The 19638-nt window shown below is 46.3% G+C and overlaps 1 protein-coding gene across 1 annotated transcript in view; it reads left to right on the plus strand.

The window, feature by feature from the left end:
- LOC142196121 (uncharacterized) overlaps positions 1 to 19638 on the plus strand; it is a 530658-nt gene that overhangs the window by 12819 nt on the left and 498201 nt on the right. The window contains 4 exon segments of the mRNA XM_075266346.1: positions 5470 to 5613; positions 5729 to 5896; positions 5980 to 6083; positions 12053 to 12060. Of these exon segments, the coding sequence (XP_075122447.1) occupies positions 5506 to 5613; positions 5729 to 5896; positions 5980 to 6083; positions 12053 to 12060 (388 nt within the window). The 5' untranslated portion in view covers positions 5470 to 5505.

The raw sequence follows: 19638 nt of genomic DNA on the forward strand, positions 1-19638 counted from the left end.
TTTGACCTCTGCCCCGACGCGGGCGCGATGACGTCATCAGCGCCGCCAGTGACAAGAAGGTGGATGCCGGCGGCTCTTCAGGGGTGAGTATGAGAGTGGCTCACTGTGTATATGATGTTGGGGGGAGCGCTTATAATACTTGGTGGGGTGTATGATACTGGGGGGAGTGTATAATACTGGGGGGGCTTATAATACTGGGTGGGGTGTATAATACTGGGGGGAGTGTATAATACTGAGGGGGCTTATAATACTGGGGGGAGTGTATAATACTGGGGGGGCTTATAATACTGGGGGGAGTGTATAATACTGGGGGGGCTTATAATACTGGGGGGTGTACTAAAGAGCATATAATACTGGGGGGGCTTATAATACTGGGGGGAGTGTATAATACTGAGGGGGCTTATAATACTGGGGGGAGTGTATAATACTGGGGGGGCTTATAATACTGGGGGGTGTACTAAAGAGCATATAATACTGGGGGGGCTTATAATACTGGGGGGAGTGTATAATACTGGGGGGGCTTATAATACTGGGGGGGAGTGTATAATACTGGGGGGGCTTATAATACTGGGTGGGGTGTATAATACTGGGGGGAGTGTATAATACTGAGGGGGCTTATAATACTGGGGGGAGTGTATAATACTGGGGGGGCTTATAATACTGGGGGGAGTGTATAATACTGGGGGGGCTTATAATACTGGGGTGGCTTATAATACTGGGGGGTGTACTAAAGAGCATATAATACTGGGGGGGGGCTATTTATAAGCACACAATACTGTGTGTGGATGCCACTGTGGAGCATATAATCCTGTGGGGGGGGGGACACCTACTGCGGAGCATATAACACTGGGGGGCTACTGTGGTACTGTGGAGAATATAATATTGTGTGGTGGGCCCACTGCAGAGCATATAATACTGTCTGGGGTCCCCTCACTATTTATATCACACAGTATCTGTTTTATAGCAGACGTGATATTAGTACAGGATGTAAGAATATTACACGCTCACTATAAAACAGATCCTGTGCGGTGTAAATAGTGAAAATTAATTGTTCAAAGTACCAAATGCCGAGACCTTTACATTTCAGTACAACGTTGTTTGTATTATTGAAAGCTCTGTAAAGCCCCACATGACTGTAATTTTTGGTCAGTAACTGTCCGCAATTGTGGATCCGCATAGTATTAAGTCTATATTGTCGTGTTGGCACTCCGCGAAAATTTTGTGGGTTTTGGGTTGCAGTTTGGGCACTCGGTCTCTAAAAGGTTCGCCATCACTGACCTAGGACATATATGGTCCCAGCTAAACTACATTGCATATATTCCACAATGTCGTCCTTGTGTTTTTGAGGCTGTCAGTATAACGGGGTTGCTCTCTAGATTTGGTGGACATGCCGTCTTCTCTGATGTTTATAGCAGTCACTACAGAGCCTGACCGCATGGTTGTTGGGACGTTTCAGCGCCTGTTTATCTACTAGGCCTCAGGCTTCTGTTATGCTCATTATAAATTTCTTCAATATATTTTGACGTCCACTACAATTCACGCAGAATCGAAATGGACGACTCCAATCCTCGTGTTGTCAGAGGTCATCAGATGATTTAACGCCATTATGTTGTTTGAGAAGATTAACCCTACCATAACTGATTCTCCAACACATTTTGATAGGGTCTGGGCCCCCTGGGTACAGGTCATATACTCTTGGCCTCCTCAAAAAAAATGTAACTGCTTCTTGCTTGTGTTGTTTCCTTCGCTGTCTTGTCTTTATATGTGATTTGTAGTGTAATTACTTTTACCTGTATGTTCAGGGGGTAACGTCGCCCCGTACTTTGGCGTCTCTATTGAAATATAGAGACTACTTTTGTAATTCTTTGTCCTGAGAATTTTCTATTCCATATCTCTCTATATTTTAATTCACTGTCCTAATGATTTATGTATTCAATAAATACTTCTGAAACTAGCGGTGACTGGTGGGGGGGATGTTTCCTCCTGCGGTTGGGTTCGGATCATCTTCATCAGTCACATGTCAGCCCCTTGCAGTCATGTGATCTATGACGATATTTCTGACAGGAGGTGAAGTGCAGGACATCTATATTTTTTGGAGGTGTTACCAATCTTCATGGGGGTGGCTGTATGTGGGCATTTGAATTTTGCGCCAAAGCGGGTGCTCTGATTATGAATTCAAATAGGCAAATCACAAGAAAGGCACTGTTGAATCCAATAGCGGCAGCGGCTATTCTATGATCGTTGGACCACCACTGGTAATAGCGCGGTGTGTGGTAAAGTCGAGGCGTACTGCCATGGCTTCATTGAACAGATAAAGACTCATCTGAGGTTTTGTAAAGATTTCTCTGTGTCTCAGTCACAACTAAACCTCCGGCCCATGAGTGTCCCAAAGTTGCATGACCAGTTCCCTTTGGGCGATGTATGACTAAGAAATAAGCCAACGCTCAGAGAATCCATGAGACTGGGAAACCGTAATGGGAAAATCCAAGTCCAGCTCACCCAGCTATTGGAAGATTCCTCGTGCTCAGATCGCCCGGAGTCACATGAAGACAAACATCCAGCGACTGCAGCATGGAAGAAAATGGGTTCACCACAAAAGAAAGTTATCCTCTCAGCACGTTGCCTTATAGACTTGTCTTTTCTGCAGTATGTAATGTGTCACTCTCTTGAGCTACACCACAGCTCCCATAAGGTCCGCCCCGGTTAACCCCTGTGTGACCTTACATTACTGTCAGCCATACCTTAGCTTCTGTAAGGTCCCTTTATGGTTTACCTTTGTACATTATACCATTTGTTACTAATAGAGATGAGCGAGTAGTGAAATATTCGATATTCGTTTCAAATAGCCCCTCAATATTCGACAGAATATCGAATCCCATTATAGTCTATGGGGAAAAAATGTTTGTTTCAGGGGAAACCACTATTCGACTAAGGAAAGTCACCAAGTCCACTATGACACCTCAGCAAATGATGCCAACACCTCTGGAATGCAACAGGGACAGCAGGGGGCGCATGTCTGGGGGCATCTAACAAGCCCAAGTCACTGTATTACCCCAACATCACAGCCTATCAAATAGACACTTTCAAATCTCAATAGAACTTCTATGAAAGTGGAAAAAGAAACATTAACAAGCACCCCTTTAAATCACGTTGCCCATAACAACCACAGATGGCGTAGGCAATGGGAAATTCAACAGCCCCCACCCTTAACTATCATTGTGCATGTGTGTGATGTGGTAAGACCCTCAAAAATTACTTCTCTGGTCCTTCACGTGAGCCCTTCCAAATTAAGTTAGAGACCCTTAAGCTGAGATCCAGCAGAGATTGAGGCCCTTCAGGTGACTTCAGCCTTTTACCAGCAGAGTTTTAGGCCCTTTAAGTTAGTTGCACCAGCAGTGTGTCTTGGGGTGAGTTGAGCCATGCATCAGCAGTGATTTAGGCCCTTTGGGTGAATTGAGCCTTTATCCAGCAGTGTTTTATTTTTTGGCCCTTGGGGTGACCCCTAAAAAATTAGATTTCAGGCCCTTGGGGGGAGCCCTAAAACATTAATGGGGGAAGGGGGGTGTTAACTTTATTTACGGTGAAGGTGGTGTTGGAAGAGATCGAGGGACTTGTGTGCTGGCACAGGCACATGGAACTGTGTCTCATCAGTACTGTGGATGGGACATGCTGGTTGCGGCTCCACAATATCTGCTATCCACCCTAGTATAGGTTCCTGGTGCTCGGGCCTCGTCAGCACTACACCCTGCTTGATGTTGTGGGACTGATGGCTGCCCCTATCCAGTATATAATTGGAGTCGAGCTACTGCGGCCTGGATCCCCTTGTCCTCTTGTGCTACTGACGCATCATTGGCAGGTTCTGTGTATGTGTACACCGTTCCTGCAGTGTAGCTATGAAAAGAGCTGTCAATTACAATGTTTTCTTGCCTAGCAGTGTCTAAACTCTCTCTCACCCTGCTCATGATGTCTCTCCCTATCTCACCAAAACGCATCTGACACGAATATGGCTGACACTATTCCTATAAATCCGAGGTCAGGGCTCGTTCACATCTGCGTCGTCGGTCCTTATTGCAGGTTTCCGTTTCCTGCATAAAACAGATGCAGGAGACAGAAGCCTGCAGGAGACTTTCTCACCCATTCATTTGAATGGGTGAGAGAGATGTCCGGCCGTGCGCGGCAGTGAGCGTTTTGCGCTCTCCGCCGCGAAACCGGGTTTTATAATCCGGACACAGAGTCGGACATGCAGTACTCTGTGTCTGGATAAAAAAAATCCGGTTTCGCGGCGGAGAGCCTAAAACGCTCACCGCCGCGCACGGCCGGACCCGATCTATGGTTTCCGTCTTCTGCCATGCAGAAGACGGAAACCATAGTACGGAGACCCCAGACGCAGGTGTGAACCCAGCGTCACTTGATTTATCCAGCCATATTTTTCGATGCCTTAATATTCGATCGAATACCTACTCGATGGAACGTTATTCGCTCATCTCTAGTTACTAACACTGATTATTATATCATATAGAGGCTTTGATGATACTAAAAGAATTTTGTGTGCATCTCATATTGTACCCTGTATGTTTCTGTGTAGGTCCTTGTACATTTCATACATTTTTAATATTTTGTACAACACATTATATTAATTCCATGGTGTTGTACATTATAAGCCCTCTCCCCCTGTATACAGCCCATGTAAGCCCTCTCCTCCTGTATACAGCCCCATGTAAGCCCTCTCCTCCTGTATACACCCCCATGTAAGCCCTCTCCTCCTGTATACACCCCCATGTAAGCCCTCTCCTCCTGTATACACCTCCATGTAAGCCCTCTCCTCCTGTATACACCCCCATGTAAGCCCTCTCCTCCTGTATACAGTCTCCCCCCCCCCCCCCTCATATACTGGTACAGCCTGTGGGAGGCCCCGCCCCTTCCGGTGACACGCCGGGTCACATGACTAGTGATGAGGAGGAAGTGTGTGAGGTAGAGAGTGTCCTGCCCTGAAGAGTGAGGGGGTAAGTGAGGAGAGGAGGTGACCGGGAGCCCCGACACAATATGGGGGAGACCTGGGGGGGGAGAGGGGACTACAACTCCCAGCAGGCTGCACACTGGACACTACTGCGGGGTTATATCCATGTAGTGGCCTCCCGGTGACTTCCTCTGTATATACACATCTCCCCATATACATATCTATATACTCAGTGTATGGCTTGTGACGCTGCGCTGTGTGTACAGGATGCTGAGGTGTCAGGATATCTCTCTATATTATAAAAATGAATTCTTGTCTGTCCGTCTGTCTGTTCTCTAATGCAAACCAAACGACTGGACCGATCTTCACCAAATTTGGTACAGAGATACTTCAGGTATCCGGGAAGGTTTAAGACGAGACTCCAACTCGCTCGGACGTACCGTTGCTGAGATACAGCATTCGAAACACATTCCCATGGGATCTTATATCAAATCTTCCTTGTTTATCCTCAGGTTCAGCAGTCCTTCGAAAGTTCTCTTTGGAAGACAATGGTCCTCTCCATCAATGACCCACCAGGGATGGCTGACGCTGAAAACTACATGGCTGCAAGGATATTAGACCTTACTTTGGAGATCATCTCCTTGATCACTGGAGAGGTGAGAGTCTCACATGACATCACTCTTATCTCTAGGAATAAACCAGGGAAATGACTGGACAGGTGAAGGATTCTTAGACTCTCTGTAGTGACCTGTAGTGTCTCACCATACACAGGATTACACAGTAGTGAAGAAGTCGTCTGGTGAGTGTGTGACACCCCGTGTGTCAGGAGGATGGAGCAGGACCCCGAGCCCCATCACCGAGCCTCCACCTCATTCACTGAGACATGAGCAGAAGATCCTAGAACTTACCAGCAGGATCACTGAGCTGCTGAGCGGAGAGGTGAGCGCTGCTGGGAATGCTGGGACATTATACAAGAACACCAAGGGAGGGCTCTGGGGATGACTGTGTCATTGTGTTGTCAGGTTCCTATAAGGTGTCAGGATGTCACTGTCTATTTCTCCATGGAGGAGTGGGAGTATTTAGAAGGACACAAGGATCTGTACAAGGAGGTGATGATGGAGGATCAGCAGCCCCTCACATCAGCAGGTAAGAGGAGACCTTCCTGATAGAGGAGACCAGGTATGAGGGTCACCTAGACTCCCCATCATCTGCTCATCACATATAGACAATGTATTCAGTCACTGTGTATATTTCCTATAGATGGATCCAGTCAGAGAAATCCACCAGAGAGATGTCCCAGTCCTCCATATTCCCAGGATTGTAAAGAGGAAAAGGAGAATCTCCCACTGGATCCTCAGGTAGATAAAGCTGAGATTAAAAAAAAAAAAATCTGCAAAAATTGTTTCCTGTTCCATAATAGATTGTAGTGAACTTCCACCTGTTTGGACATCTATTTGGCATTTGCTATTCAGTGCAGATAAATGTCTAGCAGTGTTAGATATAAAGCATAGACTAAGTGATTGGTGTCGGTGCCCTGTGGTGTTAGTGTTGTGCACCTTCACCATTTACATCGCGCTCCCGCCAATCACTTGGCATTAGAACGACCTCGATCTGTACGAGCTGGGATTCATGTTAAAGATGAGAACCTCTTTGTATCATAAATCAGCAGATCTCAATTCCTTACAGTGTATTTAACTGCTTATAGCTCCAGACCTAGGACAAGTTATTGTTTTCCATCTCTGTGCATTTCGCCTTCTCGTAAATATAAGATAAACTCGGGATCTTCTTCTTCTCAGGTCCTTCATGTTGGATCTTTCCAGGAATGTGATGACAGTAGAACAACGAGTGGCCTGGAGATCCCCATATCAGTGTCAGAGACTGGTAAGAGCCTTTCATCCATCTTGTGTTTCCTTCTTCCCTTATACATCACACTGAGTTTACGTAAATCCATCTCTCTACTTTCCAATGGAGAAGATGTATACGGCGCAGATACCTGATGAGCTTTCCCTGATTTCCTCCTCCAGACAGTCGGATCAGTCGATATCCGTATAGTTTTACAAGGAGGTATCTTAATGTAGGTTATCAATGTTTTTGTTCTACAAAACCTCATTCGGGCCAATAAAGGATAGTTGATGGTGCTTTAAATGCCTTAAAACGTTCCAGAAGAATCTATAGGGATTGAGCTGTCATTACATATAGTTGTCAGGAGATCATTGGAGGCTTTTGTCTGGGCAGTTTCTGTAGTGTGGAAATCAGATTGTAAGGGGCTGAACAGAAGGATAGCGGATGAGAAGAGAGAAGACCAATTGTTCCCAGAGTTTAGAGATGGCGGTGAGATTACGGACAGGCCCATAGTTAGCAGCTCAGGATAGGTCGGGGGGTTATTAGTAATGAGTTTAAGCTACCATGTTTAAAAGAAAATGGAAGGAGATGGATTTTGGAGATTATTTCCTGACTGGTTTTGTCACTCTTGTCATTGAAGTGTCCAGGTCTCCACCATTGAGGGCTATGATAGGTGTCTGCACTTTAGGACTGAGGAGGAAGTGAAAGGGTTATTTTGGTTATGGGATAGTGATGAGATGAGAAAGGTGATTTAGGATTGTTTGGGGAGGTGACGGGCAGAGTTATAGGTTTCCAGCGTGAACTTGTAATGGAGGAAATCTGCAGATGTGCGGAATGTTCTCCATAGATGTTTCTTACCCCTAGAACAGCTCTGAAGAGAATGTGATTGAGGCAAGTTCCAAGGTTACCACCATCTACGTGGGGTGATTTAGCATGTAGGGGGCTCTGCCTCATCCTGAGTGCTTGTAAGAGTATGATTGTAATATTTGGCAGCTGACGTAGGAAAGGAGAGGGAACAGATCGGAGATAATGTAGAGTGAGTGTTAGTGCTGCGGGATGTTCTCGATGAAAGGTCCAGAGAGGAACAAGAATTCTTGTACATGTATATTGTAGACCCCACTCAAATCTGTGCCTGTATTTTCACACATTTTGCTTATGGTATGAATACGAATGATTTTGTATGGGATTTTTTTCCAGGGGAAGATGAGATAAGTGACTGCCATGGACATCCCAGGTTATCTCCTCATCATGAAGGAGAAGATGATCCACCTCAAACTGGCCAAGAAACAACTGGACATAGGCCGGGGGAAATGTTTCCGTGTTCCGAATGTGGGGAACAGTTTGATACAAAATCCAATCTTGCCGGTCACATGAAAATTCATATCGCTCGTCGTCTGTTCATCTGTTCAGAATGTGGGAAATCTTTTTGTAGGAATTCTGTTCTCGTTAAGCATCAGAGAATTCACACGGGAGAGAAGCCATATTCATGTCACGTATGTGGAAAATACTTTAACCAGAAGTCAAACCTTGTGAACCATCTAAGAACTCACACGGGGGAGAAGCCATTTTCGTGTTCAGAATGCGGGAAAAGTTTTAGCCAGAAAGGTCATCTTGATCGACACGTGAGAACTCACAAAAGAAAGAAGCCGTTTTCATGTTTAGAATGTGAGAAGTATTTTCCTAGAAAAGAAATCTTGCACGACACCTGAGAACTCACACGGGAGAGAAGACCTTTCGGTGCAGAAGGTGCAAAGTAGTTCTAGAACGTAGAAATGAAGTTCTGTGAAACATCGACTGCTCTCGCAGGGGAGACACCATGTTGCTGTTCTTATTGTGTAAAGTGTTGGAGTGATAACTCATGTTACATCTTAAGTCGTTAAGTCGTCTCACCGGCAGACGCTGTATTTATGTCTAGATTGTGGAAAATGCTTTATGCTTATCCTCAGAACTTTTAACAAACGTTGCATAAATGACTAGTACAGGCCGATATAATACATTGTGTAATTTATCGTAGAAGAGAGAATTCTTTCTTCACTTAGGTGACTCTCCCCTCCTATATTGTGAAATTTCTGCAAAATTCTTGGTTTCACAAGATGGATTGCAGGCTTACCAAGGGATGAAATTACATCATAGAAGTCCTATAGGTGAATGAAGTGCAGAGATAAGCACATAAAGCGTCTGCTGCAGCTAATGTGAAGTTCTCTATCTCACTCAAAGGCTTGATGTACATTAGTTTTGTTTCGTACTTCTCTACAATGTCTTTAGGACTGCTTCTAAGATCAAATCTGGCCCTCGGAGGCTCCTAAAACTGGGTAGATTCAGTCTCAAGGATTTGTTCACATTTGCTTCTGTACAACTCATTGTCTTTCTGTACGAGCCAGGCTTGGCCAAGCTTTAGCGGTTGTATACGCGGACTCAGAGTTGACTCTGGAATACTTTGATATATGAAGGAGGTCATCATCAACTTAATGATGGCAAAACAAACCCAAATCATCACACCTTTAACACCATGGGGGGAGTTACTTTAGATCTCTGCTATCAGTCCCACAAAAGTCCTTCAGTCTCTGTATTTGTATGTCATGGTCAACTGTGTCCAATGCTGCTGAGAGGTCTAAGAGAATTAGGATGGTGCCTTTGTCTCTGTCCCTGACCATGACAGGGACTGAGGGCTGGTTCATATGTTTTTCCTGAAGCCGGATGGAAAATGGTCGTAGATACCATCACCAGATAACCTGATATGTAGGTGGATGACAGCATACTTGTCCATAACTCTCCATAGGAAGATTAGGTTAGAGACAGGTGCGTGATGATGGCCGCCTTCAATTGATCAGGGAAGATCTCACTCTACATAGAACAGTCCATTATGATGATGGCCGCCTTCAGTAGATCAGGGAAGATCTCGCTCTGCTTAGAACAGTCCATTATGATGATGGCTGCCTTCAGGAGATCAGGGACGATCCCGCTCTGCATAGAACAGATCACTATGATGATGGCCGCCTTCAATAGATCAGGGAAGATCCCGCTCTGCATAGAACAGATCGCTATGATGATGGCCGCCTTCGGTCGATCACGGAAGATCCCACTCTGCATAGAACAAATCATTATGAGAATGGCTGCCTTCAGTATATCAGGGAAGATCCCGCTCTGCATAGAACAGTCCATTATGATGGTGGCCGCCTTCAGTAGATCAGGGATGATCCCGCTCTGCATAGAACAGATCGCTATGATGATCGCCGCCTTCAGTAGATCAGGGAAGATCCTGCTCTGCGTAGAACAGATCACTATTATGATGGCCACCTTCAGTAGATCAGGGACAATCCTGCTCTGCATATGTTCACTATGTTCTTGATTTCTGGAATGAGCATCTCAGGACCTTACAGTAGAAGGGATGTCTGGCCTGGTTCTACTTCACCTGTTTATGATCTGTCTTTCATACCAAATTGCAGCCAGCGACTTAAAATATTATTATTGCTGGCCTTTGTTTTTTGGATGCTGTTCCGGATCACCGAAACCTTGTCACTGAGGTAATAGGTATTCAGTGTTGTGTAACTATGGCAGGTCTTAGGCAGTGGATTGCAGAGTTTATCCGCTGTGCGGCCTGTTTCTTCTGGTTTCAATTACTTGTGACAGAAAGGTGAACTTTTTCTCATTTGTGGCTACTTGTTAGATCCTGAGGTCTAGGGTCGGAGATTTTGGGTTTCACTGATTGATGTTCTAGTCTGGCACCAACCTTCAGGTTTCCACCCTCTTTATTTTTTTTAAAGTGGACTCCAGAGGCAGAGAAGGCTTTTCAGAGCCTAAAGTATGTCCTGTGTGAACAACCAGTGCTTCTTTCCCCGGATTTCAGAAAAGTTTCTGGTCCAGACAGAGGCATCTGATACAGGGTTGGGAGCCATCCTGTCCGGTGGTAAATGGGGAAGAACACCCAGTAATGTACCCAAGGAGGAAACTGAGCCCAGCAGAGAAGAACTGGCCATAGAAAGTGTCTGGCCATCAAGTGGGTGATGGAGATCCTGAAATATTATCTGTTGGGTAGAGAATGTGTGTTGGTGACGGACCGCGCTCCTCCGGCCTGGATGAAACCAAATAGGTAGAGAAATACGAGAGCGCCCCGATGGTTCCTCTCCTTACAAAACTTCAGTTTTAAAGTGGAACATAGATAAGGGAAATGCAGATGTGGAGAGGTTGTGGATGGGGTGTATATGTCACCTGGTTTCCTCAGCCAGGCGAGGTGAAGGCCAAAATGTATGAGAGGGTTCAGTGCAGTCTATGAGAGAATTATCAGGACTTCACTGGGGAAAGAGTTCTGTAGGACTATTGGAGGTGCTCCTACAGGACTATCAGAGGAACAGTAGTAGGTGGTTGGCCCAAAATGTGTGAGAGCCTACTAATCCAGTCTATTACAAGCTCTTCTGATGGCCTGTGCCCAAGACCTCTAGTCATTGTCAGGCATTGATGGCTGCCCTTCACCTTCATAGCTTTGAAACATCACCCAGAGTAGGGGATTTGCCCCTCAAATACTCATTTAGTATTAACCATTGCTGTTATACTTGGAAAATGGCATGGGGGGGGGGGGCATATATATAATCATACATATAGTAGATAATACTATAGTGGACATAGAAGTAGACCCTGTGCTGTCTCCACTGACTTGTAGTATTGACCAGACCATCATAGCAGCCATGGTGAAGTACATTACAACTTCTAAAACATGTGAAAAAGAACTTTAAACATTAACCCCCCCCCCCCAGATCCCCCACCCAAACAAATGAAATAAAATGGTACTTATTGACAATTTATGGAAGTCACAAATGTCCATTAGTCCAAAGTCCTTTTTGTTCAAAAAAAAGGCGGCAGTCCTAAGCAAATGTCCATTTTAGGTCTTCGGCTTTCATAGGTCCAATATGTCCTTCACTCTTGGGTTGTTGCTTCTCCATAGTTGATGTCCTACGCAGCGTTTCACTTCCCTTTCATTCGGTCTCCCAGTCTGAAGTAATCCTATAAAGAAAAGAGAACAGTATAGGAGTAGTTTATGGTGAGCACTAGCGGTGGTGAAGCTGGTGAAGGCTCAGGAACACCTCGACTCATCTGTAGATGGAAAAAAGTAAGAGCATTCAATCATCTGTGGACACGGTCTCTTACCGATTATGTAGTCCACTCTTAATCTATATTGCTGCTTCCTCCAGTTGTCGTATAACTGCTGTCCGTGTTTCAGTGACTGTTCATAGCATACGTTCAATGATGGTGGATCAGTCCCAACAGTGAGAGGGTATCTTGTTAGGAACCGCTGGTATTCCTCCTCCCTAGACCTGACCACAGGAGGTGCGGTGGTGAGATGTTCCTTAGGCTTTTTCTCTGCTTCGGCCCTGTAAAAGACGTATATTTAAAGGGATCCTATCATTAAAAACTGAATTTTTTCTGACTACCACGTAAGAATAGCCTTAAGAAAGGCTATTCTTTTCCTACCTTTAGATGTCTTCTCCAGGCCTCTGTTTGGTATATAATCTGGTTTACGTTGGTATGTAAATGAGCTCTCTCGCAGCACTGGGGGTGGTCCCCAGCACTCAAACAGCACTGGGGGCGTCCCCAATGCTGTGAGAGAACTCTCCAGCGCTGCCTCCATCTTCTTTGCGTCTTCTTCCCACGGTGGCTTCAAACTTCTAGGCCTCGGCAGCCGACTGCGCATGCCTGACGGCCACAAGAAAATGGTCGCTTACAATACTGTGTAAGAGGCCATTTTCATGTGGCCTGTGCGCATGCGCAGTCGGTTTTCCCCTAGGCTCGAGGCCTAGAAGTTTGAAGTCAACCCCTGGAAGAAGATGCGAAGAAGACCTGTTCCTGAAGAAGATGGAGGCAGCGCTGGAGAGTTCTCTCACAGCATTGGGGACACTACTCGCAGTAATACAGAAGAAGTAACTTCTTACTAGCCGACAACTTCTCCCCCTTTTCCAGACGCCGGTATGTAATCCTTGACCATGGGCTGAGCTTGAAGGAGAACCTTCTCCACGTCTTCTGGTGTGTTTCCATCCTGGGCCATGTTTTTGCTCCTGTTAGAAGATCAAATAACACAAATGTAAAGTAAAGACTTAAAGGAAATACCAAGTTGTAGCAATAACCTAATACAACATTTCTACTGCGCATGCGCGAGATTTCAATTGAAACCGCCGAGAATACAGACGCTGGAGGCGGTGAATCGCAGAGAAGAGGAGGAGTTATAGAGCACAAGCAAGAGAGGTGGGCGTGAAGAAGGTATGACGCTGGGGTGTGTGCGGAGGGACTCATTAGCATATACGTTTTAACGGTAATTCAAAAAAACGGGGGGTTCTTTTCTATTCACGTCTTTGCGGCAGACTCTCTGCTGACTCCTTTGCTTATTGTCCTCTGTAGAAGTCCGAGCCGATATCCGCAGACTCCGACTCGCTCGCGCATTTCCCGCTCTGCGCAGATCTCTGAGCCGTTCAATAGATAATTCAGGAACCGCTTGACATTTTTGATGTAGTTGAAGACGGTGGCCTGAGTGTTTCCAAGTTTCTATCAGTTTTTTGAAGTAGGCGGCCACCTTGTCATCATCTACGATAAAATCCAACAAAGTCTTTTTGTTGTCCATGTAGTAAAGAAATCTCGCAATGTTTTCCACTTCCTGTTTATACCTCCGGACAGATAGGTTGGTGATGAGAAATCTTTGAAATCCAGAAAGCAGCTCACAGTTTAGGGGATGTCCTTGTACATCCCTGCTTTGGCCATTCTCCTTCTCAGGGGGTTTGTCCAGGATATGGTGGGCCCATGTTCTTCTCCTTGTTCTTCTTCATCTTCCTCCTCCTCTTCCGATTCCTCATTTTCTTCAGCCTCTTCTTCAGCTTCCCTTTCCTCCTCATCTGTATCTTCTATCATCTCCGCTGTGGTCTCTTCTTCTTTGGCCTCTGGTTTCTTCTTCTCTGTTGGGGTAAGAATGTCACAATCAACGTATTTGTCCACCACGATCTTTGTGGAAGTGTTCTGGTTCGTCCTGAATATGGGGAGGGGGGATAAATAATTATTACATATGTATAATGGATTAAGTTTATAATTTTTTAAAATTTATAAATTTGCTCGATCACCAATCGGAATCCAATCTTTCCTGATCCCAATCGCTCAACCCTAGTTACTTTATGTTTATGGTGTAGGGTTGAGCCGATCTTGAGATTTCAGGATCGTTTTTAAAATCTGATTTTTGATGATTTTCCAGCCGATCCCAATCGCTCAACCCTACTGTGGAGTGTGGACAGAAAACCTCGCAAACACAGGGAGAACATACAAACTCCTTGCAGATGTTGTCCTTGGCAGGATTTGAACCCAGGACTCCAGCACTGCAAGGCTACAGTGCTAACCACTGAGTCACCGTGCTGCCTTAAAGGGGCTCTATCATTACATTTTTGGCATTTGAGATAAACATATGCCTGAATAGACTTTATAACGGCTATTCAGGCACTGCTAATTGTTTTACAAAAGACCCCCCCCCATTTTTCTGAATTACTGTTATGCGGATATGCTAATGAGTCCCTCCGTGCACCCTAGGCGTTCCGTGCACCCCTCCAGTGTCATACCTTCTTCACGCCCACCTCTCTTGCTTGTGCTCTAAAAGTCCTCCTCCTCCCTGCGATTCACCGCCTCCAGCGTCTGTATTCTTGGTAGTTCAATTGAATTCTCCCGCACCATTTCCGTGTAGAGAACTGCACGATCGTACTGCACATGTGCAGCACGATTGCGTAGTTCTCAAGGGAACTGAGCATGCTCAGTAGCTCAGTCCCTCTGCAGACCCAGAAGTGAAGTCATTATGGCTTCACTGGGAGTATGTATGTGCCATCTAAAGGTAAGTGTCAGCTTCTGCTGCTGCCAAACTCTACTTTGTTTTTGGTCGGAAATAATTACAAACAAAGGTCAAGCAGACTATGACTGCTTTGATTTTGGTCACGAGTGGTTTATTTTTTTATTTTTTTATTTTTTTGGGGGGGTGCCCCCCTACTGCTGGCCCAAATTAGACTGCTCAATTTTGCCCCCTGCAAAATAATAAAAAAAAAAAAAATTGGTCAAACTATTGTAGCCAGCAGTTTTTTTTGGGGGGGTGGGGGGACCTCAAAATTGGGCAGTCTAAATTAGAACAGCAGTGTTTTGTTTTTTTGGGGGGTTGCCTCCCCTCCAAAAAAAATTGTTCAGACTATTGTGGCCGGCATGTTTTTTTGGGGGGCTGGAGGTCCCCCCCCAAAATTGTGCAGTCTAATTTGGGCCAGCAGTGCTTTTTTTGGGTGGTGGAGCAGTCTAATTTGGACCAGCAGTTTTTTTTGTTTTTGTTTTTTTTTGGGGGGGGGGCACCCAAATTAGACTGCACAATTTTGGGGGGACCCCCACCCAAAAAAAATATGTGCTGGCCACAATAGTCTGAACAATTTTTTGGGAGGGCAAGCCCCCCCCCCCCCCCAAAAAAAAAAAAAAAAAAAACACTGCTGGCCCAATTTAGACTGCCCAATTTCCCCTCCCCTTCCAAAAAAAAAAACAAAACAAAAAAACACTGCTGGCCAAAATAAACTGCCCCCCACCCACCAAAAAAACCCCACTGCTAGCCAAAATAAAGTGCCCCCCCAAAAAATAAACCACTCTTGTGCCCTAAATCAAAGCAGTCCTAGGCTGCTTGACCTCTGTAATTGCTCGGTATGCTCAGTTCCCCTGAGAACTATGTGAGCGTGCTGTGTATGCGCAGTACAGTCGCGCAGTTCTTTACAAGAAAATAGCTCGGGAGCGGAGGGAGCGTTAGTGCGCATGCGCGAGATTTAAATCGAAACTGCTGAGAATACAGACGCTGGAGGCGGTGAATCGCAGGGAGGAGGAGGACTTATAGAGCACAAGCAAGAGAGGTGGGTGTGAAGGGACTCATGACACTGCATGGGGGGGGGGCACGAAGGGACTCATTAGCATATCTGTTTTAACAGTAATCCAGAAAAACGGGGGGAGGGGGGGTCTATTCTAGAACAATTAGCAGCACCTGAATCGCTTTTTAAAGACTATTCAGACATACGTTTATCTCAAATGCCGAAAATCTAATGACAGAGCCCCTTTAAGTTTATAAGATTGGTACAATACAACTAGCAATTAGTAAAACCTCCAGATGATAGTAATGTAACACAAACCTTGGATGGAGATACTTGTTGAAAATAATGAATCCGCGAGGCTCAAGAAAGCCGACCATCTTGTCCGGGCACCGCAGCTCTGCTATACGGTCATAGTCGATGGCGAGGCCCAATCTTGCATTTTTGTCAAGGTTCTGTCTTGCTTCCGCCACCCTCACCTTAATCTTGTCTTCTCTGCTGGACCTCATGCACTTTCTCCTCAGGTGAGTAGACAGAACGTCTTGGGGCTTGTAGCACACCGGGCAGGTCAATGGGGTTCTGTTGGGGCTATTTGGGAACTAAAGAGGCCAAAGTTATAAAATGGAAGAGGATTCCGGCAGACATTGTACGACTCATAGATGGAATAATATACGCACCCCTAGGATTCCATTCTAGACAGTTCTATATCTATAGGGGCCTTAGAAGGAGGAATCTGAGAAACGGAAATTGTACAAAATTAGTAAATCTGTCAAAAAAGCTGCTGGGGGACAAAGGAAAAAGCAATAAAGACATAAAAATGTGAAAAAATACTTAGAGCGCAGAATAATCGGTCAAGATGGATCCGGCAGAGTGTGGAACAATGTAGCAAGAGAAGAGTTCTGAGAATGTGGCCAAGGACCCCCCCCCTCTATACAAGATACAAGTGAGCTTTATTAGCACTACCAAAGAATAAGACATTTGGTGTTACCAAAGCAAAAAGGAGGTTGGGGGTGGTTGAGGGGGATGGGTACAGGGTCCGTGGGTTGGGGGTTTGAGTGTCCTTAGGGTCTCGTCGTTCTTGTTTGGGGCGTGTGGGTATGGGGTAGACGGGTGATGGGGGGGCTTAGTGGTCTTTTGGATGGTGGGTGGGGGTGATGTGGGCAGAGAGTCTTTGGTAGTAGACGGCCCTCACAGCTGAGTATTTGGTGCAGTGTAGCAGGAAGTGGGTCTGGTCTTCTAGGGCCCCCTGGTCACAGTGCTGGCACGGTCTGTTCTCCCGTGGCTTGTACGTCTGCCTGTATCGCCCCGTCTCTATCTCTAGGTTGTGGGCGCTCAGTCTGTACCGGCTCAGGGTCTGCCTGTGTTTGGGGTGGCGTATTCTCTCCAGGTAGGTGGCCATGGTGTAGTCCCTTTGTAGGGATTGGTACACGGTGAGTTTCTTGGAGTTATTTATTTCGTTTCTCCATTCTTCAATGTACCGCTCTCTGTTTGCCTCTGTGGTCGCCTTTATTTCGGCCTTGGTTATCATCTGTTGGTGTTTTTGGTTTGGTGGTTGGCTGCTGTTTGGTTGGTGAATGTCTGGTTTGCTTAGGTGGCTTAGCCAGGCTTGGTGGTGGTAGGAGTCGGGCTTGCTCCCCTGGATGTGTGCCTGGAAAGCTAGCGCCCTCTTCTGTATGGTGAGCCATAGGGGGAGTCTGCCTAGCTCTGCCCTGCAGGCTATGTTGGTGGTGTTGCGATGGACATGGAGCAGGTATTTGCAGAACTCCAGATGGAAGTTCTCTGTTGGGTTGGAATCCCACCTTGACTGGTCTGGGTAGGTGGCTGGGCCCCAAACCTCACTGCCATAGAGAAGGATCGGGGAGATGACTGCGTCAAATATCTTCAGCCAGACCCTCACCGGTGGTTTGAGGTGGTACAGTTGTCTTCTGATGGCGTAGAAGGTTCTGCAGGCTTTTGCTTTCAGGGTTTCTATTGCTGCTTTGAAGCTTCCTGATTGGCTGAGCTCCAGCCCCAGGTAGGTGTAGCTGTTGGTTTTCTCCAGTGTGGAGCCATTCAGTGTGAATTGTGGGGTGGTGGAGGCTTTATTGTGGCCCTTCTTCTGAAATACCATGATTTTGGTCTTCTTCTGGTTGATGGGTAGGGCCCATGTGGTGCTGAATTTTTCCAGCACTGACAGGCTTTCTTGGAGGTCTTTCTCGGTGGGGGCCAGGAGTAGGAGGTCATCGGCGTATAGCAGGAACTTCACCTCCCGGTCGTTCAGGGTGAGGCCTGGGGTTGGTGAGGTCTCCAGGGCTGTAGCCAGTTCATTGATATAGATGTTGAAGAGCGTTGGGCTCAGGCTACAGCCTTGTCTGACCCCTCGGGCCTGTTGGACGTATGCTGTCCTTTTCCCATTCACCTTCACACTGCACTGGTTTCCGGTGTAGGAGCTCTGTATTTATAGCGGATATATTTTGCTATAATATTACATAATGACTTCACTGCCCAGCGCACTGTATGCACTACCAGTCTCAGACAATATGGTTCCAGGTAGGTTCTAATGACTTTGTAGTGTAGATCTGCCGGGTATGTAGGTGTTATGTTCTTGTAATGAGGCCGGGCACATTCTATTGTCTGAATAGCGTCTAATTATAATCCCGGTTACATTGCCCTCCACACTGGTGTATCTGATATAAATCTTGTAACGTGACGGCCGGCCGGGATCTGCTGCTCTCGGCTAAATAATGGCTGCAGTTTGGATCTGGGGCTTGGGAACTTCAGGCTCATTCCCGGACTCCATGTCTGGTGTTGACACCCTCAGGTGTGGGCAGTGCTTAGATTAAAAGCTTCCAGATCAGCGTGAGGTGATGGAGGAGCCACAACTAGATGGTAGAAGAGCCTGGTGGGCAGCCGGACACTGCACGGTGTGGAGGAGAGACTCCAACCCAACCGTCTGCACCGCTCAGGAGATCCTGTGCACCGTTTTGTGAAGTTAAGGTCAGTTTATGTCTTGTTTTGTTTGGTTTCTACTGAAGCAAGAGGTTGTAAGTTGTCCTGGGTCAACTATTTCGGAGATCAAGTGAATGAAATATCTGTATCTGGGAAAGCTGGGTGGGGGTGGTTGTTACTGAATATTTGTGTTTCACTCAATCACACAGGTGACTCGCACCGCACTGGAGTATATGTGAATAGTCAGTGACTATAGAGTCCATATATATATATATATATATATATATATATATATATATATATATGATTAATGGACATCACTGTATAACACACTCGCACATTTAGGCTGGTATTACACGACCGTAATGATTTTACGGTCCACAAGTTGCTGATCAGCAGCATAGACCCCCACACCCACCCGTGTCCTGCCGCACCCGCCCATAGAGAGATGATGGGGGGGGGGGGATGTGGGCAGAGAGTCTTTGGTAGTAGACGGCCCTCACAGCTGAGTATTTGGTGCAGTGTAGCAGGAAGTGGGTCTCGTCTTCTAGGGCCCCCTGGTCACAGTGCTGGCACAGTCTCTTCTCCCGTGGCTTGTACGTCTGTCTGTATCGCCCCGTCTCTATCTCTAGGTTGTGGGCGCTCAGTCTGTACCGGCTCAGGGTCTGTCTGTGCTTGGGGTGGCGTATTCTCTCCAGGTAGGTGGCCATGGTGTAGTCCCTTTGTAGGGATTGGTACACGGTGAGTTTCTTGGAGTTATTTATTTTGTTTCTCCATTCTTCAATGTACCGCTCTCTGTTTGCCTCTGTGGTTGCCTTTATTTAGGCCTTGATTACCATCTGTTAGTGTTTTTGGTTTGGTGGTTGGCTGTTTGGTTGGGGGGGGGGGCGGCATTTTTACTGACCTAAGCCAGTCGAGGACAAGCTGTCCTTGACTGGCTTAGCGTCACCGTCACGGCAGCCCGGCTATGGATGGGGGATAACTACTAGATTGATGATGGTTGGGGTGCTGGGGAGGGGGCTTTTGAATGTTTGTCTGGCCCTTCCTTGGGCTTGAGGACTTTTTTTTTTT

Source organism: Leptodactylus fuscus, chromosome 2 (assembly GCF_031893055.1).
Source record: "Leptodactylus fuscus isolate aLepFus1 chromosome 2, aLepFus1.hap2, whole genome shotgun sequence".
NCBI lineage: Eukaryota > Metazoa > Chordata > Amphibia > Anura > Leptodactylidae > Leptodactylus > Leptodactylus fuscus.